The following is a 26,063-nucleotide window of genomic DNA, read 5'->3' as shown; positions in this document are numbered from 1 at the left end:
CATTCCCACCAACAGTATAAGAAGGGTCCCTTTTCTCCACATCCTCACCAGCATTTGTTATTTGTGTTCTTTTTGACAGTAGCCTTTCTGACAGGTCATATGTCATTGTAGTATTTATTTGCATCTCCCTGTATTTAGTGATGTTAAGCATCTTTTCATGTGCCCATTGGCCATCTACAGTTCCTCTCTGGAAAAATGTCTGTTCAGTTCTTCTGCCCATTTTTTTAATTGGGTTTTTGATGTCGAATTGCATGAATTGTTTATATATCTTAACCCCTGTGTTATTCCCCAGCCCACCTGCTGCCTTCCACCAGTACTACTGATCTGCTTTGCCTTTTCCTTGCTCTTCTTTTTTCAGTAGCACTTATCACATTTTAATTTATTATAAACTTTATAAATTATGGTTATTATTTATTATCCATCTCCTCTGCTAGAATGCAAGCTTTGTTTTGTTCACTGATGTATTATAAGAGCCTGGAACAATGCACATAATAGATGTTCAGTAAATATTTAGCTTTTTGCATCATAGAGTTGTTGCCAGAATTAAACGAATTAATGCATGAAATGCTGTTAGTGTAGTGCTTGGCACACAGTAGACATTCAGTGAACATTTGATGTTACATCTATGTAAGGCCTTCTGAGTGCTTCTGGAAGATTGATTCCTAAAAGTAGAATTTCTTGGCTTAAGGAAATGTGTATTTTCAATATTGAGGCAATATTAATTTATACTCAGAAGCAGCATTTGAAAGAATCTAATGTCCCTCACAATTGCCAACACTGGATATGATCAAATTTTTATACTTTACCCAATCTAATGGACAAATACAGCATCTCATATTTTAATTTGCTTTTCCTTGAATGCTCGTGAGGTTGAGCATCTTTTCAGGGAAAGACCTGATTTCCTTCTAAGGCTGGCTTCTGAACCATCAGTAAGAGGGCAGCATCTCCACCAGCTTCTCCTAATGGTTCTCACTGATTATTCTTTCGGGGGCTGAAATATATGCTGTATATTTCAGCTTATGTGGATCATTTTTTAAAATCCCCATGAAACTGTTTCGTTCACACATAATTTCTTTATCAATGTTAATAAAATAATTTTGTTCATGTATAATCAAAACTTAGTAGAGGATCTTGTACTTGCTTCAGGATCCCTTCCTTAAGTTCACTTGGAAGACTTTCTTAAATGATTCAGGCAGAGACATAATTTCACCAATTTTTATGAAGGATTTTGCTGAAAGATACAACGAAGGCTTTTTTCAAAGTAGACTATGAAATTCTGATGGAATCTTCCTGTCACCTCCACGTATTTTTTAATTACTCTGAATTTTATTATATTTATAGTTGTACAACGATCATCACAATCCAATTTTATAGCATTTCTATCCCATACCGCCAGCACATCCACCCACCCCCAAGCCTGTCTCCTTTGGAAACCATAAGTTTTTCAAAGTCTTTGAGTCAGTATCTGTTCTGCAAAGAAGTTCATTGTGTCCTTTTTTTAGATTCCACATGTAAGTGATAGCATATGATATTGGTGTCTCCCTGTCTGACTAACTTCACTGAGCATGATAGCTTCTGAGTCCATCCATGTTGCTGCAAATGCAGTTATTTCTTTCCTTTTAATGGCTGAGTAGTATTCCATTGTGTATATGTACCACATCTTTATCCACTCCTCTGTCGATGGACATTTAGGTTGTTTCCATGTCTTGGCTATTGTATATAGTGCTGCAATGAACATAGGAGTACATGTATCTTTTCGAGTTGTGGTTTTCTCTGGATAGATGTACACCTTCCTATATTGATGTTAAAATGTTTATCCAGAGAATTTTTTGGCTGGGACTTGAATGCTGGTCAGTGGGTCAAGGGCAGCAAATTAACATTACAGGCTAATGTGGAAAATCAGTCCTCTAAAGCAAACGTAGTTTTCTATATGAATCTATCAAATGTAGTTTCCTAACAAATATTCATGGTCTCAAGGTTACAATTAACAACACTTAGAACTGTTAGCATGAACTTCAATATTATAGGAAACCTCTTAGCCTTTCTGGTAAAAAGTCTTGGAAAGTCAACTTTGTAATAACATGACACAGAATCACTATAGATTTCACTTATATTTTTTGGTAACTAAAATCTCAGTGTTGGCTAATTTCTTATATTTACCCTTGTATCAGTAGCTTCTTAAATAGCTACCAAGAAAAACTTATGGCCTGTGGTTTAAAATTTTATCAATGTCGAATTATAGCAATTTGAGCTAATAATAATTTACTTTAACAATAACTTCCTAATATTCCATTTTACATATTTATTATACTTCATTTAACCATTAATAGTCTTTCAGGTATTTTGACGTTCTTCCCTTTTATGAGTGAAGATCATTATACATTAATCTTTGATTATATTGATGAATGAATCTTTAGGATATATTCCTAGAGGTAGAATTACTAGGTCAAAGCCAGTTACTTTCAAGAAAAGGTAATTCTTGTCTTATCACCTATGTTCCAGCCTGAATATTTCTCATAATTTTTGTGTTTTCAAGTTTAATAGGCAAAATAGTTTCTTATTTGATGTGTAATGTGATAATGAAATAAGAAATATATTATAATAGACATCATTCTAGGGTATCTTGCCAGTCACTCCTTTCTCTGAGAACTGATTCCCTACCCACTGGGCAGACCCGGTATTTTAGGAATATGACCCCATCTGTCTGGATATAGATGATTAGACCAGAGTAGATCATGTGAACTTAGCCAGGCTATCAAGTTCTCTTCCTTGGAAGCTTAGAACCCAGAGAGACTAGTCTGGGCTCTTCATTGAATGGAAAACATGTAAACCTAAGAGTTCCCTGTCAATCATGAACAGAGAAAGAAAGCTGCTTTATAGAAAGAAAAAACGGTAGAAAGCTGTCCTACAGAGAAAAGAAGAATAAAAGCAAACACTCTGAGAAAAACAAAACTGAAATACCAGAAGCATCCAGAAAAGGAGTGCCTTTATTCTTTCTAGCTTTACAATTCCTGATTCTTGCCCCTGGTAGGGCCCCACCACACTTTCTTCTCTTGGATTGTGGAAAATAGTCCTATATTTTAAAAATTGGTTGCCCTCTTTGTCTTAAGTAGGTCAATCAGTTTATCTATAATCTGAAACAAAAGAATCTGTTACAAAAGAATTGGTACCCTCCACTGGTAAAGTCAAAGTGGGGTTCAGTGGAAATCCCCACACACATACCAAATTGGGGATAGCAAAATGAGCTTCTGTGTTATATGGCAACAAAGTAATTGATTAAGTTATAGATTTTTAATTATTATTCGGAGCATATATCCACAGAAGATTTAGAATGTTTGGTTGCCATATATAAATTTTATTGATTTTTGCAGCAAAGAGACAGGTCTAGTCCATGTATTCCCACATTAAAGCAGAGAAAAGTAGTGCTGGTAAATCCAGCCCGTCACAGTCTAACAAGCCATGCTTTGCTGAGCCCCTGTAGTCTAACTCACTGTTGCTCTCTACCTGCAGATAAATGGATGCACTGGTTGAGAAAAAGTGAGATCCTCTCCATAGGGATGCAAAGAATGAGGAATAGCCAGAGTTGAGGAGAGTCACCTACCCCCACCAATCTCTCACCTCCACCTTCCATGCCACACAAAGCATTTCCAGCTTTGTCCCTCAATGAGACAAAGGTGACCACATCTCCCATTATAAGGCCTCTTACTTCACTAGGGTTGGGATACAGTGTGGAGGCAGGGAGAATTTCCCAAGATACAGTAGAGATAAAGAAGCTCCCTGAAGCCCCAGTCCAATCCATTATGACATCCATGGCATTATTTATAGGTGAGAGCCTGGGCCAGAATCACACTGGTAACTAGGCATACTCCTCCATCCAAGAGAGAAGACTTGAATCAGGTTCAGAGTCCTGACAACTGTATGAGGAACAGAGAAGAAGGGATGGCAGGACCAGATGGTCTTATCTCTAGGATGGGTGAATCTCTGAGTACCACTTCACTGTCTCCAGTCTAACCCCCACTGAGAGAGGTTCTGCCACCAGAACCAACCTGTGACAGCCGCTGCCCCGAGAGCAGGGCACTGGCACAGCTGGTGTGCCCTTTAGTTACTTCAGCTGCCCTCTGCTCACTGTATCTGGATTTTGAGGGTAATTCTGAGATTTGCCTGGGACAGTGATTTTCCTTTTTTTTTTTTTTTGGAGGTTTTATCTTTTGCCCATATGAGATTAAGAATTTTATTGTCAGTATGTTCCAATCTATACATGTTATCTTCTGGAAATTCCACACTGCTTTGTTTGCTCATAGAAACCCTGCTAGACTTCCAGGACTACTGTGGATTTATTTTTATGTGTATAGGTCTTCTGACATTTCAGTGGGAATTAAGGAGAGGGAAAACTCTAAATGTGAGTTCAGCGATCATAAACTAGAAATTGTATTTTCCCCTCTAATCCTGTGTCTCCTCCTCACTCTTGCAGTGTTGTCCAGTTCTCCCTACCTCCAAACCCTTCCTCTCTGTCCTTGCTTTCTTCCTAAGACCACTCCCTGCTTTTCAAACCTGTGTGGCTCCTCATCTCCTAAAAAAAGCAAAACCCCAACCTCTACAAAGTCATCTAAGGTCCCTTCTCTCTGGCACCAACCTGTCTTCCAATTTGCTGTTTATAATCAGTTTTCAGTTCTTTAAAAAAAAGAAACCATATCTCACATACCCTTCTCTTCCCCACCACACTGCCCATGGAAGGCATGCAGAGACATTGATTTCTTTCCTCTTCACTTCTCCCCAATAGGTACTCTGTAAACATTTGCTTGAACAAATGAGTAAATGACTGAATGCTCAGATTTACTTTGCTTCAAAAATTGACTAATCCTTAAATATTTGTCTATAGTTTCACAACTCTAAATTTTAACATCAGCAGTGCAATTTTAAGAGCACAAGATAAATTTTAAAAAATCATTTTGTATCCTGTAACATAAAGGTTGGCTACATATCTTATCACCAAAAATGTTCTTAAATATTTTGAAGGTGTTGGTAAGTATGCTAACTTTTTATACCATATGTGTAAATGATAATATGTGCATTAAAGTGATGTTGTTACCTATGGTTTGAGGATTTTATTGATTGAGTCTCTCGGGGCTGTTTTATTGCCAACTTTTCATTTTTCACCATTGGTCAAGATGTGCCTTTAATTTAAATGATAGAGCACTTATCTCTGTATATTCAGTTTAACTCTGCTTTACTATCACAGACTAGAATTTTAGATTCGTTAACATACTCTGTTGTTTGTTATTACTGCTGCAGCTGTTGCTGGCATTTGCTTATGGTGTTAGAGGGAGGGAAGAAAGAGGCTTAGTACTTCATGAATGGAAAATGCACAAGTAATATACTCTTAAGTATTTATTTATTATTGTTAATGATAAAGTAAAAAATGAACTTTTGCTACTACAGTTTTATCCCTTAAATGATGCATTTCCTATTCTTATAGGGAGAGAAAAGTAAAGATGCTCCTTCATGGGATCCTGCTGGCCTGAAATTCCTAGAGAGAAATGTTCCAAGAGACTCTCATTGCCACCTTTCCAACAGCCCCAGAGCCATAGCACATGCCCATCAGTATGGCGGGACAGCCAACAGCCGCCAAGAGTTTGAACACTTAAAAGGAGATTTTGGTGAAAAGTAAAGTAACACACTGTTCTCACAGAAATGCAATGCCAGGGCTGGGCTTCATCCTCATTTTCTATATGTCATCTTTTTCCTACAGTCTCTCTGTGCCACCTTAATTGTATTCTTTTCTCGTCAAAAAACCACATAGTACATAATTCATACCGCCCAATGAATAACATTCTCAGTGACTTTCTTCACAAAAGTATGGTGGATGAAACAGCATTTTCCTAGGAGTTTGCTGTCTTTTATCAAAAAGAAAACAGTCAAAGAAAGGAAGGGTAAATTTCAAATGACTCATCATCTAACCTTGCTGTCCTCTCCCTCCCCCACATAAATTGCTTTCAAATTGTAAACGGGAATGCATCTGAACTGCAGGAAGGTTAATAAGGAAAGACATTGAAAATACAAACGCGCTTGTATCTCTCATGGCCTTCAAGCCGTCTCTGAATTTCATCACCTCTTCCTGGTATTTCACAAATCTCCAAGTTATTTAGTATTATAGAAGATTTCTTTTTAAAGTGTTAGCACTCAAATATTCTTCCACTGGTCTTCTGTAGCTCTTTCAAACAGTCATACAGGCAGTGCATTCAATAAGAAGCCTCTAATGCCTTCTAATTTACTATTTGCTTAATAGGCAGAATCAGTATTTTGTATTCTTTAGGAAAATTTATAGGTAGTCAAACTGGAATTTAGCCTAATAAATTTTATCTTATCTATGGCCAGGAGCTAAGTTTCTAGAAATTTTTATTTAATTTCTAGACCGTCTGGTAGCTGTTCTTAGCATGTGATATCCATTGATTAATTTTCACTAGGAAAAAACTGAATCTGTATTTTACTTTATTTTTGGCTTTTTTTGTTGTTGTTGTCTTTTTTTGTCTTTTTTTACAGCCACACCCATGGCATATGAAAGTTCCTAAGCTAGGGGTCAAATCAGAGCTACAACTGTTGGCCTATACCACAGCCACAGCAATGCCAGATCTGAGCCACATCTGCAACCTACACCACAGCTCACAGCAGCACCAGATCCTTAACCCACAGATCAAGGCCAAGGATCAAACCCGGATCCTCATGGATACTCATCGGGTTTGTTACCGCCAAGCCACGATGGGAACTTCCTGAATCTGTGTTTTAGATGGTACACAAATCATATGGTTTCTATGCAAATTTATATATGCATATTATTCACTACTATTTTGTCCACATGAAGTTTCCTTGACATAAAGATTTTTAGTAAACTAATTATGACTATATTTTCAAAGCAAGATATGATACTATCATTTACTGAAACAACACTTCCTTAAATATGGGCTGCATCCTGCTGTTTGAGGAAGTGGAGAAGGCTTTACATTTTGAACTAGCAGTGCTTACCCAGTATTCACTAATAATACTAAGAGGTAATTAGAAGTAATGTCGCTTGGGATTAAACAGAATGGCTTTATTCTTCCTTACACTCTCTTGCCTTGGGATCACCCTCAGTCTCCTTTGACAGATGGTAAGCTTTTTCTTCTCCTTTACCAGATCTCAGTTTTCCATTCGTCTGAAAACACGTTCCTCCCATGGGATGATCTTCTATGTCTCAGATCCAGAAGAGAATGACTTCATGACTCTGTTCTTAGCCCATGGCCGCTTGGTGTTCATGTTTAATGTTGGCCACAAGAAACTGAAGATTAGAAGCCAGGAGAAATACAATGATGGATTGTGGCACGATGTAAGTTGAAGGCAAGGAATATTACTGTCAACCAATGTCCACCATTGTCAAATGGACTGACTCTAATACCCCACTAGTGGTTTCTCTAGAAATACCTATTTTAAAATTCTGTTGCTATAAGTTCAGAATTCAATTTCAAAAACTTTAATTCATTATAAAAACCCTGAAGCATATTTTTGTCTTTTTAGGGCTGCACCTTGGCATGTGGAGGTTCCCAGGCTAGGGGTCTAATCGGAGCTGTAGCCACCAGCCTACGCCAGAGTCACAGCAACGCCAGAGCCACATCTGTGACCTACACCACAGCTCACGGCAGCGCCAGATCCTTAACCAACAGAGTGAGGCCAGGGATTGAACCCCAAGCCTCATGGTTCCTAGGCAGATTCGTATCCGCTGCACCACAATGGGAACTCCCAAACATATTTAAAAGATACAGAGTCTGAGTATAATATTTTTGTCAGATAAACTTTTTTTTTTTAGTGCACTTATTTTAAAAAGAGGATCCATGGCCAACATAAACTGATTTGTTTCTAAGGATTTTCCTCTTGACTGTTTTTTTTCCCCCACTGCCTATTATGTTCTAAATTTTCAACAATTGCTGTATTTTATAGAATAAACTATGGAAGGTACAAAGTGAAGAGGAAATCTGTTAGGTAGACAGGATACAAGAGGTAGAATTACCTAAATATATTGAAGTAAATCAGTGTGTATGTAGTGGACGGAGGAAACAAGGTCAGCTGCATTACAATTAATGATAATAAATTCAGAAGAGAGATCATGTGGGCTGGCCAGCTGCAGAAAACCCCATAAAGAACTCTGCTAAACATGAGCTGTTTTCAGAAATTAAGCCTGTAACTTTAAATCAAGCTTTAAAGGAAGAGTCAAACTTCTGACCTTCAGGGAAAGAACCACTTTTTTAAAGAACTTTGCAGTAGCGAAGTTAGGAGGAAAGGCAACATAGCCTTTCACCTATCTTGGGATGTGCTGGAGACACTACTGTTGTTCTCTCTATGCAGGTGATATTTATTCGGGAAAAGAGCAGTGGCCGATTGATAATTGATGGTCTTCGAGTCCTAGAAGAAAGTCTTCCTCCTACTGGAGCTACATGGAAAATCAAGGGTCCTATTTATTTGGGAGGTGTGGCTCCTGGAAGGGCTGTGAAAAATGTCCAGGTAAGCCAGGCATGACCACCTAGAGCCATCCACCTTTAGAGCTGGAATGTGTCTTAATCTAGCCCTCCTTTCATGATTAGGAAGCAGGCAAGGGTAAAACCATAGTCTGGCTGGAGATGGGATATCAAAGTGAGTATTGCCCTGTGGTTGTCTTTCCACCTGTAGCGTTAGAAAGCCTGGAGTGATCTTCTGATTCTAAGGTAGAGATGAGGTGGAAAACTGTCATGAAAAGTTATGTCTCCAGGAGATGCTTATTTGTTCAGCAACTACCATACTTTTAGTTAAAAAAAAAAAAAAAACAACCAAAAAAAAACTACTCAAAAGAGAAAGCAAGTCATTCCCTTGTATGTTATTGGGTTTAAGAAAAAAAAAAACTTTCATTATGTAAACTATGGGATCTCATTTTTGTTCCTTCCTCCCACCCCCGACATACAGTTTATAAATGTGTAAGGAAATATGGTTAACCATGGGGAGAAATGAGGATAAAATAAGAAAAAAAAAACACATTTTGTAATTTCAAAAGTTTAAAATATTGTCCCTTTGAAAAAATATTTAGCAATAAAGGAATGCATCGAAGGACTAAATTTTTCCTACGTATAAATTTGACTTTAACACAAGGAATTAATACACTTCTAAGATCCATTAATATATATGGATAAAGCAAAAGGGATGGGGGGAATGTTCATGTTTAAGTAGATTTTAGGTAAGTAACCCTAATTCCATGATAACTTCTTTAAAGGAAAGATTTCCAAAGCAGTGTGAAATCGCTTGTCTAAAGTGGCCTGTGTTTCATGTTCTGTGGTATGATAAATGCTCAACCACAAAACAGCTAATGAAGCAAGCTTTCTACTGTTTATTTAACCATGGTAGATTTAACATTAAGAGCTTTGCTAGCCCTCTTCAGCATTTTGTTATCTAGGGTACAGCTGTCCTTGAAGAAAAACACCCTGGGATATTTCTAATATTCAATTTGAAAACCACTGCTGCAGTTTGTCATGAAAGTAAAAATTGTCATAGCTTAATTACTGTAGGCTGACATTATCAAATACAAAATTCCAGCTTTAAAGAACTACCTGGAAAACCATTGATCTATCGTTCAGATAGCTGAGATAACTAAGACAAGAAATGACTTGGTTTCTCGCAATACTTAAACTCCTTCATTTTGTTTCTCTTTGGTGGATCTGTGAGTGTTGAGAAAATGGATTTTAAGAAGTGTCTTCTTTCAGATAAACTCCGTCTACAGTTTCAGTGGCTGCCTCAGCAATCTCCAGCTCAACGGAGCCTCCATCTCCTCTGCTTCTCAGACATTTAGCGTGACTCCTTGTTTTGAAGGTCCAATGGAAACAGGAACATATTTTTCAACAGAAGGGGGATATGTGGTTCTAGGTAACCATGACTTATTTTAAAACATGAATCATGAAGTCTTTCCTGAAGTGGCTAACAGGGATATTGGGCTCAAAGTTAAAACCAGAATGCCGAACTCACTCAGCCCTAAAATGGCCTCTTTCCATAAGGACCCCCTTTCTCCTCCCCTACCCTCTGAACCAGACACATGTACGTGCCCATCTCCATTTACTTTCCCAGCCACTATTTCTCTGCAGCTGCCAAGCCTCTGGAGGTGGAGCACCTTGGCTCCTTCAGAATTTCCTAGGCTGTACCATGGTCTAATCTGTGTTGCCTCTTGGCCACTTCACTCTCTAGGTCTTTTTCTTCTTCCTCTAAACATCACCTACTGTCGCTACTAAAGGAAGTTCTATTTCCTCCTCCTGCCAGCAACTCCAGCAGACAACACTGTCCTTAAGAAATTTTGTTTCTGGATTTTCATTCTCCTCAACTGTTACTCTCTTGCTCATTCAACAAAGGTTATTGTATTGTATGTCTCTGGTATGACAAGTCCCTATGTCAGGTGAAGAAACATAATAGTTCTAAAAATAAATAGATAAAATCCTAACACGGAGTTCCCATCCTGGCTCAGAAGAAACAAATCTTATTGGTATCCATGAAGATTCAGGTTAGATCCCTGGCCTCACTCAGTGGATTAAGGATCTGGCATTTCCATGAGCTGTGGTGTAGGTGGCAGATGTGGCTCAGATCCCAAGTTGCTGTGGCTGTGGCATAGGCCGGCAGCTACAGCTACAATTCGACCCCTAGCCTGCAAACCTCCATATGCCACAGATGTGGCCCTAAAAAGACCAAAAAAAAAGCATTCTAACAGACTACACGCAATCACCATCCAGTCCATCCCAACAGCATTCTATAGAGCAACCGTTAGGTATGAGGAAGGCAGCAGAACAGATGCTGGGAAAGAAGATAGGAGTGTATAAAACCACATGTTCTCTGCCCTCAACATCCCAAGTGAAGACATTACAATGCAGCCAAGTGTACTTTCTTAAACCACACCATGTCCAGTAGAATAACCAGAGGTAATATTTCCTCTCCTTGTCAACCTCATGATTTTTCTCTTCTTTCTCTTTCTTTATCCCTACTAAAACACCCGTAGGCACATTTCTCAGCCCTTCATTGAATTTTGATGATAAGAACTCAAAGGCTCAGACAGATCCAAAAGCATAGCAACCTGCACAATTTATGTTCTCAGTAAACGTTAACTAATAGCAGAAAAAATTAAAAAGTGATTTATAAGGAGACATGTCAAGTGAATATTATTAAGATGCCCCGGTTTGCAATGAGTCTTTTGGAGTGAACAGAGCTATTCTAAAGGAAAATTCATTTTCTTGCATCACTGCAATAGCAGCTCCTAACTGTTTTTGCTGATCTTTCTCCTTCCTCCCAAATGTGCTGCAGCACTGGCATGAGTTACCTTTCCTAAGTATTATTTTAAATACAGATCTGATCAAGTCAACTCCCTTGCTCAGTGATTGCAAAGCGAAGTCTACCTTCCATATCGGATCCCTAGGGCTCTTCCCAGTGTGGCTTCCACTGGCCTTCCCCACTCACCATGCCTCCCTCTACACTTGCAGGGGACAGTCCAGCCAAACTGGCCTCTGCATTGCTCTCCTAATCCAGCCTCAGTACTTGTGTTCAGACTACTTTTTCTTCCCAATTTGCTCTTTCCGCCTTCTCACTTTTGAAATATTTTTAAAAATGGTCCTGCTACTTGGAATCAATTTCTCATCCCCCAAGTTCCCATAGCCATGCTGTTCCCACCCCATGCCCCACAACAGGAGTGATATACCAGTTATCTCAGACCCCCACAAAGCTTTCCATGGTGTGTTTGACATGGAAAATGACACTTCCTACTTAACTATTGAAAATTTCATCAAACTTTAAAAAAATGAGCAATTACAAAATCACACCATGGTTAAAAATTTTGGATTACTGTTCTTGAGAACTAATAGTGTTTCTCTCCACAGATGAGTCTTTCAATATTGGATTGAAATTTGAGATTGCATTTGAAGTCCGTCCCAGAAGCAGTTCTGGAATCTTTGTTCATGGCCACAGCGTCAACGGGGAGTACCTAAATGTTCACATGAAAAATGGGCAGGTAGTGTGTTAGAAATTTTGTCTGTCTCCTATGATCTTGGATTCTAGACCCGGAGCAGGTTTATTTCACAGAATTATTTCTTTTTTCTTTCTTTTTTTCTGCTTTTTAGGGCTGCACCTGCAGCATATGGAGGTTCCCAGGCTAGGGGAAAAATTGGAGCTACAGCTGCTGGCCTACACCACAACCACAGCCACACCAGATCCAAACCACATTCGCAAACTACACCACGGCTCACGGCAACGCTGGATCCTTAACCTACTGAGCAAGGCCAGGGATCAAACCCTCATCCTCATGGTTCCTAGTCAGATTCATTTCTGTTGCGCCATGGTGGGAACTCCAGTTTCACAGAATTATTTCATCAAACTTTCCTAACTGTGGGGGGAAAACAAAAATGTTATAAGGAAGCTATACATTAAATTTAAATGCAGATAATATTTGGATTCAGATTCATATGCTGGAAATTGACTTGATTAGAGCAGGGAGCCAAGAAAATATGGCAAAGCTTAAAAAAAGGTTACTAATAATTAAAGGATTTTAACAAAAGAATTGGAAGAGAACTTTTAGAAGTGGAAGCAGCAAACATATTCAGCTCTCAAAACCAATAAATACTAAAACATCTATCTTCCTGACTATAATGTGTATACCAGATGTGTATATAATATGAATATAATATTGTATAGTAATTATATTGTAAATGCTTTATGTAATGTATATAATAACATACACATACATATTTTCAACTGCTAAAAATTTAAAAATTCTAATTAAATATTACTTTCGTCCTTAAATAATATTACTAAAAAGCATTCATGAAAGTATTCAAATAAATGTGAAGGAAAAAATAACATTTTCAGTGAAGTCACTAACTTAATATAACTATTTTTATTTGAGTTCCAGTATATTCTATTAAACCATGTAAGCATAAAACAAACCCCTATACTATGTTTACTGTGTATCAGAAACTATTCTAAATGCTTTATGAGTTGATCCATATAAAGTTGCTCCTCAAAGTAGGTATTATAATTTTCACTTTTATTTACAAACGAGAAAATAGGGCACAGAGTGAGTAAGTGGGGGCCCTGGGATATGAGCCCAGGCAGACTGGTTCCAGAGTCCATGTTTTTCATCAGTACTTGAACCTGCTTGGTATGATACATTCCATCTTTAAGATGAAAGAAATTCATTCCTTTATCTTACTGTTCCTCTGCCCCCTCCTCTTTCTTGTGTCATTATTTCATTCTCTCTCTGAGAAACAGTTTAAACTTTCTAGGAGCTCCCACTGTGGCACAACAGGATCATCAGTGTCTTGGGAGCGCTGGGACACAGGTTTGATCCCCGGCCCAGCACAGTGGGTTAAAGATCCGGCATTACCACAGCTGTGGCTTAGGTTGAGACCGCAGCTTGGATCTGATCCATGTCCTGGGAGCTCGATATGCCGTGGGGTAGCCGAAAATGAAAAAACACAAACACTTTGGATAGCCTACTCAAGAGTGACCCCTTGTGTTCAAATTGCAAAGCTAATCATGTCTGGATGTTAAAGTACTGCTTCCTTGTGGTGATTTTAAGAAGTTTTGTTTTATCACAATGAGGAGAAATGAAATGAAATTCTGTAATGTGCTCTGTCTTTTGCAGGTCATAGTGAAAGTCAACAATGGCATCAGAGACTTTTCCACTTCAGTGGCACCCAAGCAAAGTCTCTGTGATGGCCGATGGCACAGAATTACAGGTGAGAAAAGCTGAGTGTGAGTGTCCTGGGTTTCATTTATAGTCAGCCCTCACACCCACCTTTGGAATGATGGCTTGGCATAACTTAAACTGTACCTTACATGACAGAATAGGTGATAGATGACAGTCTAAAAGTGGTCAAGAAAAGCATATCAAATGTTACTGTACTAAAATGTGTATGTTAAATCTACATGTGATTTGAAAATACCAGTGCTGCCAAAATAGTCTTAGGGAGTTGTTTGAATAATGCATAGCTTATGGAGCAAAAAATGTAGCAGAAAGACTCTCCTAAATATTCTCCCTTTCAAAGGAAAATGTTACAGTGATTATTTGGTTAACATTGAGTTTACAATAACTAGAAGAAAGTGTGGGATTTATTCTGGAATAAATAAAAGCCATTTCTATAATAAATCATTCCCTTTCATGTGAAAATTAATCACTCCAGTGCCACTTATGACACTCTTTTTCCTGTATTTCAGTTATTAGAGATTCAAATGTGGTTCAGTTGGATGTAGACTCTGAAGTGAACCACGTGGTTGGACCTCTGAATCCAAAACCAGTTGATCACAGGGAGCCTGTGTTTGTTGGAGGTGTTCCAGGTAAGAGTTACCATAAGTGACAAGTTTCCCCCAAAGAAACAGTAAGTTCTCATAATTGTTATTATAGTATTAAGAACTGAGATATATGTTTTCATAATTCACCTAATAACTCAAAGGATTTTACACACAATGTCCTTTCATAGGAAAGAGTATACTGACAATTGTTAAAACTTATCCAAGGATCAAAACAAAGTAACACATAAGAACTATACCCCAGCATTCTAACCAGTAGAAACTACTCTCCCTGTGCCATATATGCTTAATTTTTTCTCTTTTCCCTTTATATGCCCTCCTCACATACCCACAGTGAAACATCTGCTCTATTTTATCTCTAACACAAAGAAAACTTATTTACCAATACTGCTGTAGGATCTGAGAACCTTGGAGGACTGAAAGATTGCTAATAATTGTTCTCCTTCCATCCTAAGAGAGAATACACAGTTCTTTCCATCCAGGACCAGTCTGAAGTGTGAAAACAGCTGCAGACCATAAGTTCTGTTGTTCTTAGGTAGTGACATTCCCTAAGAGAGGATCCCAGCTGCAGTTCTGTAAACATCATCAGTAACATCACTGCTGTCATCTGCCAAGAATGGTGTATAATCCAGGATGGTGACAGGACACTTCTGGACTCCACACAATTTGTTTAAACCTCTGAAGCAGGGACCATGACCTTATGTTGAAAGTGTTTGTTTCACACACTTCATTAACTTGGAAAAACTGAATAATAAAGCTAGCAGGAAGGAAAATCAAGCTTGTACATCTGGAATTCAGTGGAGATTTTAAGGAAAGACTTAACATGGTTTTTCCTTGCCTCCTAACTAGACCATTTTAGACTGACCCACGTAAACACAAATAATGCTTTAATTAAGAGAGTAAGAGAGTTTAAGCATCTGTCCATTCTTGGATACCTGCAAAATAGTAAAAAACCAAGCACCCCTCTGCTTTGTAATGTGAATTTTTCAAACTCAAGTATAGACAGTAACAGTCACACTTATGAAATATTTGTGACTCTCAGAAAGCGGCCCTTCCTCTCCTTTCCTTCCACTCTCCACCCGCACATCCATTCCTCAGTCGTCTCCTGCCCTTGGCTTCAGTTCTGGACTTGGTGCAGGTACAGTGTGGAAGGTGTGCCTCATCACTTCTTCCATTTTTGCACATTGCTCTCTTCCTGGAAATCACGACTGAGTTTAAAATATGTACAGGTTCTCAAGGGCCTGCAGGATCAAATTCAGCCTAGCATACATGGTCCTGATCCTCTGGCCCCTCCTTACCCCTGCCTCTAAGGTAACCCCCCTCCCCCGGCTCCGGCCCTGAACCTTCTGGGACTTGCAGTTCTCTGAATATTCGATGATGGTCTCTTTGTTCCAGGCCTTTACACAAGTGCACAGGGCCTCAGTTTCTGGAAAATGTTTTTCTTTCTTCCCTCCCTCCCTGTACTTTTTCAAGGAACAGCTTGTCCCACTCCTCCCCCAACTTTACTCCTATTGACCAAGTTCAGGATCCAGCTCAGACTTCTTACAGCCCCTGTCACACAGGATGTACTATGCATACCAGTTTTGTAGCACATCCCACAGAATATCGTGGAAGCTAAACAGTTCCCTTGCTCCCAGAGATGGACAAAATCAGCATGGCCTCCCTCAAGGAAGTTACAGTATTTGTTCTTTACTTTGCACCCAAAGTGCTTACTATACCGTTTAAACAAATATTTGTCTGTCTCATTTGTGTTTGTTTTCAGAGCCTTATCCCACTATTACACACACTGCCATCATCTCTCACTATAGGAACTGCTAAGCTCCACAGCCTGGGTGGGCAAGATATAACTGAAGCCAACTGCCTGAAACATATAATGAATAGCAAATTTTAGCTAATGAGCCAGCACACTTGAACTAGCAAGGCCGGGGGGCACCTACCCCCCAGCCCACTACACCACTGCAGCTTTTAAATTCCACCTAGAAATCATGCCAGCAAGCCTAAAACAAAAGCAATTATAAGTTAAGCTAAATGTAATTAATCACATCGTTTTGAGCTGTTCAAGATTAATTCTACTAAAATCACATCAGAAAGTGGGGCTTAAAAAAGAATAACTAAAGGCAATTAGGCATAAATTAAACCCCTATATGCACTGAAATCTCTTGGAATCCCAACCAGACAGAACCCTGGTTAACACATTTCTATGAATAAAAAGTTAATACACTAAAATTCAATGAACTATATGACAAAAGACAACTTTACTATATGACATTTAAAAATCAAAATTAGAATTTTTTGAGTTAATGACCCTTCATTCCTCTACTGAAAATCCTGTATTATCCTGTATGTAGTCAAGCTTTCAACCTGAGGAATGTTTGCTCTGAAAATCATGTGTTGATTGTATTGTTAATCAATTACTTAGGATTCTGGGGCACTTTATTGTCACTACCTACAATAAATTTTGAGGTGAATTATGCAGTCCATAATTTCTATATGAACTATTTCCTCTAGAATTAATCTACCCCATGAACCAAAGGGTGGTAAGCACGGGCAGGATCAAAATCCATGTTCTAAAACTAGTATCCAAGATGAACAGAAGAAATAGATGTTTCTACCCCTTATATTTTCTCCTGTTCACTCATCTTAATTCTGATGATGAAATATACTGAATGGGCTCAAATAATATATACAGCATACTAATCTAGAGACAAAGGGAATTGATCTCTTAGACCTCTTCCAAAACTAAAATTCTGACTATGAAATGCCATTTCCATAATTTATTTTCAGTACAAAGCTTCTGCATATTCTTAATCTACATTGCTGAGAAAACTTACTACGGCTGCTGGATGGTATTTAATTTTCTGTCCTGTTACATGTTCCTTCCTGTGTTACTAATTTCTAAGTGTTTTCCATCTTTTATCTACTACTGCTCACATAGCTGTTTTGTACATAATAAGCTTTGACTAAATGGATTTTAATTTCATGATATTTCTAAGCTTTCTAAATTGCTTTAATTATATTACTTCTATCATCTCAACACATTTAATTGTGTCTGTACAATTAATAAGCATAAGACTTCGTCTAGATCTCTAATTAAGATAAGGGGAGAAAGTTCCCCTGGCATACCCCAGGGCACCTGTACCCACACAAAGACTAGGCTATTTATCATTATCATATTTATAGTTCTTAAGCCCTGAGCTCAGAAAAATTAAAATTTAGTTTATTTGAATTCATTATTTTCTCATTATATTTTATGAGCTTGGCAAAAATGTGGAGGATTAAGGATGAAGGGTAATGATACAAATTAAACAGAAACATTAACTAAGTCCAAAAGTGTTGAAGCTAAAATTTCTTTCCACTTTCTGAGTAAATCACACAAAATAAGTGAGGCCTAGGTGAAATTAACTCTAAAAAGCATAGATATATTCCCAAAATTCACTGCTGAGGCTGTATATGTAAGCTGTAAATTTTAGTGGTAAATATACAGTTGAATTATATCCAGAAATTTGATCACAGAAAACATGGCAAAACTTCAAAATTACCATATGTTTAAAATTAACCGTATGTTATTACTTCAAAAGCAGATAATATTTCAAGGAAATTGATAAAAATTTGACAGGTAAGTCATCTTGATAATGTGAGCAGGTATGATGTATGTTTTTGCCACAAAGTAATATTTGGGTTTGGAATGCCTTAGCTGCAATCTTTGTGTCCATTTCTTTTTTCAGAGTCTCTGTTGACACCACGCTTGGCCCCTGGCAGACCCTTCACAGGCTGCATCCGTCACTTTGTGATTGATGGGCGCCCAGTGAGCTTCAGTAAAGCAGCCCTCGTCAGTGGTGCCGTGAGCATCAACTCCTGTCCGGCAGCCTGACACAGCAGAGCTCCCCAAGTACAAAGTTCTTCAGAGCACTGAAAGAAACAAAGCCAGCCAGGAGAGGGGACTCTTCCTCTCAGTGGAAGCTTTCATCTAGTTGAGCAGGACTTAAATGAATCATCAGGGACTGGATGTTTATAATTTCTTATTTGGATTCTTACTTTGGATCCAAAATGTCTGCCATAGACAACAATCAAAGGAGTGTTAAACTTTCCTGCCTTGTATTATTTCTTGCTGGTGAAATTACTGTTCCTGTTTCTAATAAAATAGAAAGGATTCTAAATAAACACTGGTACACATTTTTAAAGTGTGGCTAGAGTCTCAGATTCATCTTTCATTTAGGGAAAATAACATTGAATCTGTACCAAAATACTTTTGGTATGCTTTCTTTATCCTGAAAAGATTTACTAATTTTCATAAAATCTAAAATTAGATGATAGAGTTGCTTTTAGCACTTTTGTTTGGTCTGTCAGTATAGCAAGAATATTTTAGGTTTATCAAGGTTTAATAAAGCAAATTTCTAACAAATTATCAAAAAATAGTAATACGTTTCTAGATAAGAAAAAAAGAATGCCTCAATCAAATAAATGCCTACTTTTTTTTTTCCTTACCTCCTTAAAAGAAAAATAAAGTTGTATCTGAGGGAAGGTTCTTGTAGGATACTGTTACTGTGTGTTCTGTAGGAATCATGGAGGACATTATAGCAAAAAGCATAAGACAAAATCATACAATCAACTTAAAAGTTCTTTTGTTAAAAGTTTTTTCCCATGTACCTGAAAAATAACTAGTATTATTTCTAAAATGTTACAATCATTTCTTAGGTATTTATATTAATAAAGTCTAGAAAAGGAAAAAACAAGCTTGATGGCTGGTAGAATATTACAATATAGAGAGTGAAAAAAAGAATTATATTTGAAAAGATAATCTACATTGACAAAATGTGAGAAAATATGCCCTCATAACAGGTTTGAAGGTATTGTAAGAGGAATAACTTTGGAGTAAGGGAAGGGAATATAACATATTTTGAGGAATTACTAAGGGACTAAAATAATCTCTTACATATATATGCAATTATTTACATTCCCCTGTTGCCCTCATGTCTCAGGTTTATTAATGATGATGATGATAGATGAAAATAGCTAACATCTATTCAAAGAAGACTTTCTAAGAGCCTGCCTCCACAAGGAACTAAATTAATTTCATTTGATCATCACGCTAATCCTATGAGGTAGCATTTGTACATGAGAAACCTGAGATTTAGAAAAGTTAAATAACTTGCCGGCTATCATTCAGCTAGACTGGGGAGCCAGAATTGGAAATAAGGCTGCCTGCCTCCAGAGGCAGCATGACTTTGCTTCTTGCCTCCAGAGGACAGTCAGGCTAGTTCTCAGCTGGTCTCTACAGCTGGAGTCAAAATCTCAACTGCCTGTAGAGTCAGAGAGGCATCATAAAGGACCAGTGTTGGTGGGGACTGACTGAGAAAATCAAAAGGGCACTTGCCATGGCTCATCTAGAAAGGCAGCAGGTACTTAGCCAGTTATTACAGGCTAGAACACAAGTCTTGAAGGGCCAACATTTCCAAAAGAAGCTGGAACCATGAAGTTTGAGGGGTTTGAAATGGCCTGATTTTTCGGTTAGTAACTATTTAAAATTAAAACAGCAGTAGTCACAACAGCAAGATACTGAGCTGACCAAACAAAACCTTCTGAGAGGCTTATGTGGCCTTGGGGCTAAAGACTGAATCCAATGGTCTAGGGCCTTAACCAGTACAGATTGAACCAATGCTTAAAACATACTAAGCCTTCAAAGTTTGCCCTCCATCGGACCAAAGCAGGGCAGTAGTTCTAAAACAGCCCACCATTTTCTTTTCCGAAAGACTCTTGGGACATCCTAGAGTGCCATTCTATCCCTTCATTCCTAGCAGTGACCCCAAGTAAGCTAAACCAGCCATGCTGCAGACCTGGCTGCACCTCCAGTAGCTCCAAGCAGGCGTGTACACAGACTCATATATATGCAGACTAAAACCACAAAAATTCGTCTCCCTTCTCTACAATTTACGAGGCTGCTTTTTTGCAGAGTTAGTATTTCTATTGACCTATATTTGCTGACCCTCTCAACAGTGACCTTCTAAAATAGCTTCAGTTCTTAGAAAGAACCCCGTCTTCTCTCAACTTCTGTCTAAGGAGAAAGTAGTAGGATGTCTTTTCTTTGAGTTAAACCTAGTATATCAGAACTTCATATACAGAAATATGCATTAAGTGTTCAGAGTAACTTGGACCAGTTGTCATTCATGGCCCCTGGAAGTTCAGGGCCCCTGCAAAATGAAGAGGCCTCCCTTAGCCCTGGTTTGAAGGAGCAGCCCTATTTGGACCTTGTCCCACTTCCATCCTCTCATGGCCACAGCTGAATGGGTGAGGGCACCATTCTGCAGCTTCCCAGTGAAGCAACATCCTATCATCTGCTTGTATTGAAAAGATGAGTTCCAAAAATTGAAAATTTTATCTTGAAATTGTGACTTGGAAAACACAAAAAGAGTCAAGCATGTAGCAACAGAAGCTGAAGCCAAAATGATGTTATCAGGAAGTATGGTTTTAAGTGTTTACCATACACGTTTATAGATACACACTTCCCATTCTGTAAGCCTAGGATAATATCTCTATCTACCTACCCTTTGTGCAATAAGAACCACCTCAATTCTCAGCGTACACTTTGTAAGGGGGCATCTCAGAAGACACTGGGCTATTTCTGTTCCCTGGTCCATTTTCTTGTATGTAACATGGTAGAATAGGGTGTCAAGTCTTTTGAATAGGGTCTTTTCTTACTTCAATGGTGACTACAGCCTATAAACTAGGACCATAAAGCAGTAAATACACATTTTAGTGTCACCAAACTGTGAGGTGTGGAGCCAATCCCTTCTCTTTCAGAACTGGCTCAGAAGCCACTTCAGTATAACCACAAATGTGAAGCTACAAATGCCCCCAACACACCATAAACACATCACACAGTCTATATAAAGAAAGGCCACAGAAGTGGTACTGTCCAGAATGTAAGCTTCAGGAATTTTAGTCTGTTATCCACTGGTATAAGAGCCCAGAACCATGCCTGACACGTAGCTATATGCTAAGTAAATATTCATCAAGTGAATTTCAGGAGAGCAAAGTTTCCATAGAAGTTGCCCCTCGTCTCGCCTCCCAAGGCCATCACTTAAAAAGTGCCTGACAATCTTCCAAAAGGAAAAGGTGGTAGTGACTTCTCCACTTGGGTTCCCCAGCTTCTGGAATCTCTGATTTGCCTGAAGATATGGAAAGGAGACGGGGGAAATGGCATAGCCCATCAGAGGGACGAAAGGCATCCCCTCAAGTCTTTGGTAACCTTTCAAGTCCTGAAGTAAGGGGAAAGGTTGGCTACCATTGATAAGGCCACTGAATTTATAATTCGTAATGCCAGATGATACTGTTCCCAGAGGACACTGCTAGGGGGCAGGAAGGGGTAGGCAGAGTGTAAATGAGTTTTAGGGGTGAAAACCTGATGATCTGCTAAATCATACAACAGAGAGGCACACACACAAGAGGAATGTAACATGACACGGCCAGCCAAAAAACAACTGATTCCCCCAAGGAAGGAAGGGCAGTGATGACGGCTGCTCAGCATTGAGTCCCTCACCAGTCCAGCCAGTTTATAGACTTTGAGCCCAATCAGCAACCTCGGAGAACCTGTTTTCAAATGATGTTTTCTAGAGATGGATGATTCATGAGATGATGTCAACCTGAATGAAGGTTATGAAAGCATGATGCCATGGGGTTGCCATAAAACCTGTTTATACTATTCCCTTCACAGAAAGCACCTGCCTAGTAAGGGATGTGGAAGGTATTTACTCAAGGTAGAAGCCTTAGAAGACTAAAGAATTGATACCAGTGAAAAATCTCTGTTTATCCTTTTAGTGGTTTAAGATTTGTAGTGATATACCCATTCTCATTCCTGATATCAGTAATCTGTGTCCTTTTTTCCTGGTAATTCTACCTAGAGGGTATCAATTTTACTGATCTTATCAAAGAGCCAGATTATGGCTTCATTAATTATTCTCTATTATTTATCTGATTTTTATTTCCTTGATTATTAACCTTATTTCTGCTTATTCTGGGTTTAGTTTGCTCACGTTTTCTGCTTTCTTAAGGTAAAAGCTTAGATAATTAACTTGAGACATTTCTTCTTTTCTAATGAAAGAATTTAATACTTTAATTCTAAGTACTACTTTAGTTGCACCCCATGCATTTCATGTGTTGTTTTTTCACTTTCACTCAGTTCAAAATACGTTCTCATTTCTGCTGTCATTTCCTCTTTTATTCATGCGTTATTCAAAAGTATATCATTTAGTATCCCAATATTTGGAGAGTCTCCAGACATTTTTCTGTTATTGATTTCTAATTTAATTCTGTTGTGGAACATACTTTGCATACTCTTCATACTTTGTTTTGTTGCCTACATCATGGTCTATTCTTGGTAAATTTTCCATGCTTGAAAAGAATGAATAGTCTTCTGCTTTACTGTTGTTCTTCTACTGGCTGTTGAAAGAGGTTGAACTATAAATGTGGAGTTGTTATTTTCATCAGTATTTGATTCATGTGCTTTGAAGCTCTGCGTAACTTTGAAGATTGTATGACCCCTTTATCATCATGAAATGGCCCTCTTTATCCCTGCTAGTATGCCTTGCTCTAAAATCTTGCCTGTTTTTAACATAGCTGTTCCAACTTTCTTCTGATTAATGTTTACATGGGCGATCTATGCTCATCCTTTTATACTTTTATCTGTCTCTTAGTTTTTAAAGTAGGTTCATGGAGTGCCTGGATAGCTTAGTCGGCAGAGCATGAGACTCTAAAGTAGGTTCATATAGATAGCATCATCTTTTCTAGCCAGGCTCACAATCTGTCTTCTAATTAAAGTATATGCCTTTTGTAATTGATGCAAATATCAATATGGTTTGGTTTATACCTATTATCTTTGTTCCTTTTTTCCTCTTTTCCTGCCTTCTTTAGGATTGAGTGATATTTATTCCATTTAATCTCCCCAACTGGTATACTATCCCCCTGTTATTGTTTGCTTTTAGGGATAACTCTATGTTTTTTCTTTTTGGTCTTTTTGTCTTTGGAGGGCCACACCTGCAGCATATGTAGGTTCCCAGGCTAGAGATCCAACTGGAGCTGTAGCTGCTGGCCTACACTACAGCCACAGCAATGTGGGATCCGAGCTGCATCTGCAAACTACACCAGAGCTCACAGCAACGCCGGATCCTTTAACCACTGAGGGAGGCCAGGGATCGAACCCACATCCTCATGGATGCTAGTTGGGTTCGCTAACCACTGAGCCATGAAGGGAACTCCTAGAGATAACTCTGAAGTTTACAATTACGTATTTACCTCATCACAACCTATTTTCAGATATTATTATGCTATTTCATAGATTGTCTAAGACACTTGAAAAAGTAAACTCATTTTCCTCCTTTTTTTGCTATTGTTACCATATATTATACTTTTATATAAATTATTATTATTTTGTTTTAAACATTTACATTAAATGTTTAAAAATGAGAAAAAGGCTTTTATATTTATCCACATATTTTCTGTTTCTGGTGCTCTTTATTTCCTTGGGCAGATCCAAATTTCTGTCCGGTATTATTTTTTTTCTGCATGAAAAAACTTCATTAAAGATATCTTAATAGTACAAATCTGGTGATGAATTATCTCACCTTTTTTTTTTACTGAAAAGTCTTTACCGTTTTTAGTGATATCACTCCATTGCCTTTTTGCCTGGTTTAAAGTGCCTCTCATTCTTTTGTTGTTGTTGTTGCTCCTCTAAATGACTGGCCTTTGTTGGGTTTTAAGATGTCTTTATCTCTAGTTTTCAGACAATTTAATTACATGGCTTTTTATTTGTTTTGTTTTTTTTCATGTTTATTCTCCTTGGGGTGAGTTAAGTGACTTGGACCTTTGAGTTTACAGATGTCATCATATTTGTTAAAAAAAAAAAAGTAGCCATTATTTCTTCAAGTATTTTTATATTGTCCGCCTTCTTCCTTCTGAGAAGTTATTCACATATATGTTAGACTGTATCGTATTGAAATACAAAATTTACACTCTTTTTCTTCAGTTCTTTTTTCTTCATATTTCATCCTGGATAATTTGTACAGCTCTGTTTTCAAGTTCATTAATCTTTCCTCAGTGTCTAATCAGTTCTTGATCCCATTCAGTGTATTTTTTTTATTACTGATACTGTATTTTTCACCACTGAAAGTTCAATTGAATCCTTTTTATATTTTCCATTTCTCTTTTCATTATGATTATGCTTTCATCTACTACTTGAACATTTATGATAGCTTGTGTGCTAATGCTATCATCTACCATTCTGAATCACTTTCTTTCTTTCTCTCTCTCATTCTTTCTTAATGGCTGTACCTGTGGCATATGACATTCCCAGGCCAGGGACTGAATACAAACTGCAACTGCGTAAGATCAGATCCTTTAACCCCCTTCACCAGGGTGGCAGTCAAACCTCTGCACCACTGCAGTGACCCAAGCTGACCCAAGCTGCTACAGTCGGATTCTTAACCCACTGCACCACAGTGGGAATTCCTGAATCTATTTCTATGAAGTAATGATTCTCTTGCCTATATGCTGAACTTTCCTTCTTTTTTGCATGCTTGGTTTTTTTGTTTTGTTTTGTTTTTCCTTTTTATGGCCACACCTAAGGCACATGGAAGTTCCTGGGCTAGGGGTCAAATCAGGGCTGCAGCTGTGGCCACACCACAGCCATGGCAACACCGACTCTGAGCCACATTTGCAACCTATGCCACAACTTGGGGGAAGCTAGATCCTTAACCCACTGAGCAAGGCCAGGTATAGATCCCGCACCCTCGTGGACACTATGTCGGGTCTAAACCCACTGAGCCACAGCAGGAATTCTCTTGCCTGGTAATTTTTTATTGGACACTGATCATTATGAATTTTACATTTTTGGTGCTGAATTTTATGTTCTTTAAATTTTGAGGTTTTCTCCCTACCTTGGATGCAGTTTAGTTACATGGAATCAGACTTTGATTCTTTCATGTCTTGCTCTTAAGCTTTGTTAGAGCAGGTTCAGAGCAACCCTCAGTCTAAAGCGATCTTCCACTCCACACCCACCTTCACTGAGTTATATCTTGCTGAGAACTCTTCTCAATGCTCCATATGTTAAAAGATCCTTCCACATAGTTGAAACACAAATTATGCCCAGACTTGTATGAGCACTGAGGAATTTTTCCTTATTCCTTTCCCTTTTCCCATCATTATCTCCCCAGCTTTGAGCAACTTCCTTTATGGATTTTGTTCCTTTCCTTTAAGGTGTATCAAATTTTTATTTGGCAGATAAATAAGTTACTCACAGATCACCTTGATTCTCTCAAGTCTTATTTTTAAGCTTTGTTAAAGCTGCCTTAACTTAGCACTTAGTCTACTGCTAGTTCAGACCTCCTACTAAGACATGACCTTTCTGAGCACTCCACCCAATGCCCTACATCTTCAACAAGGTTTCCCCTTTGTGGATGGTTGGCACTCAAACATCTCCCAACACTGCATGAGCTCTCAGAATTTTTCCATTTATAATTCCCTGGTAGTTTTTCTTTTCTTAGCACATATGCATCTATGTCCATGTAATTATAAGCTAATAAAACTTTCATTTAAAAAGGCTTATACATACATCTTCAGGAGCAGAAAAATAGAAAAGAAACTGAAGGAACTATACCTCATAATGAAGTTAGTCTTTTGGAGGCAAAAAAAAATGTTGTGGGATGAAAGGTGGCAACCATCAAAAGGAAAAGAAAGCAAGCTGA

The 26,063-nt window shown here is 38.2% G+C and overlaps 1 protein-coding gene across 3 annotated transcripts in view; it reads left to right on the top strand.

The window, feature by feature from the left end:
* The window catches only part of LAMA4 (laminin subunit alpha 4), a 152,234-nt gene extending 133,720 nt beyond the window's left edge, over positions 1-18,514 (top strand). For all 3 annotated transcript variants that reach the window (XM_047762940.1, XM_047762950.1, XM_047762958.1), the window contains 8 exons: positions 5,477-5,664; positions 7,171-7,360; positions 8,374-8,529; positions 9,756-9,915; positions 11,901-12,031; positions 13,664-13,757; positions 14,236-14,355; positions 18,054-18,514. In XM_047762940.1, the coding sequence (XP_047618896.1) occupies positions 5,477-5,664; positions 7,171-7,360; positions 8,374-8,529; positions 9,756-9,915; positions 11,901-12,031; positions 13,664-13,757; positions 14,236-14,355; positions 18,054-18,199 (1,185 nt within the window). In that variant the 3' untranslated portion in view covers positions 18,200-18,514. The remainder of the gene's footprint in view (positions 1-5,476; positions 5,665-7,170; positions 7,361-8,373; positions 8,530-9,755; positions 9,916-11,900; positions 12,032-13,663; positions 13,758-14,235; positions 14,356-18,053) is intronic.
* The last annotated feature ends 7,549 nt before the right edge of the window (positions 18,515-26,063 follow it).

This window comes from Phacochoerus africanus, chromosome 2 (assembly GCF_016906955.1).
Source record: "Phacochoerus africanus isolate WHEZ1 chromosome 2, ROS_Pafr_v1, whole genome shotgun sequence".
In the NCBI taxonomy this organism is placed as follows: domain Eukaryota; kingdom Metazoa; phylum Chordata; class Mammalia; order Artiodactyla; family Suidae; genus Phacochoerus; species Phacochoerus africanus.
Note: the sequence above shows the minus strand (reverse complement) of the source record. Positions and strands in the feature narration are given on the sequence as shown.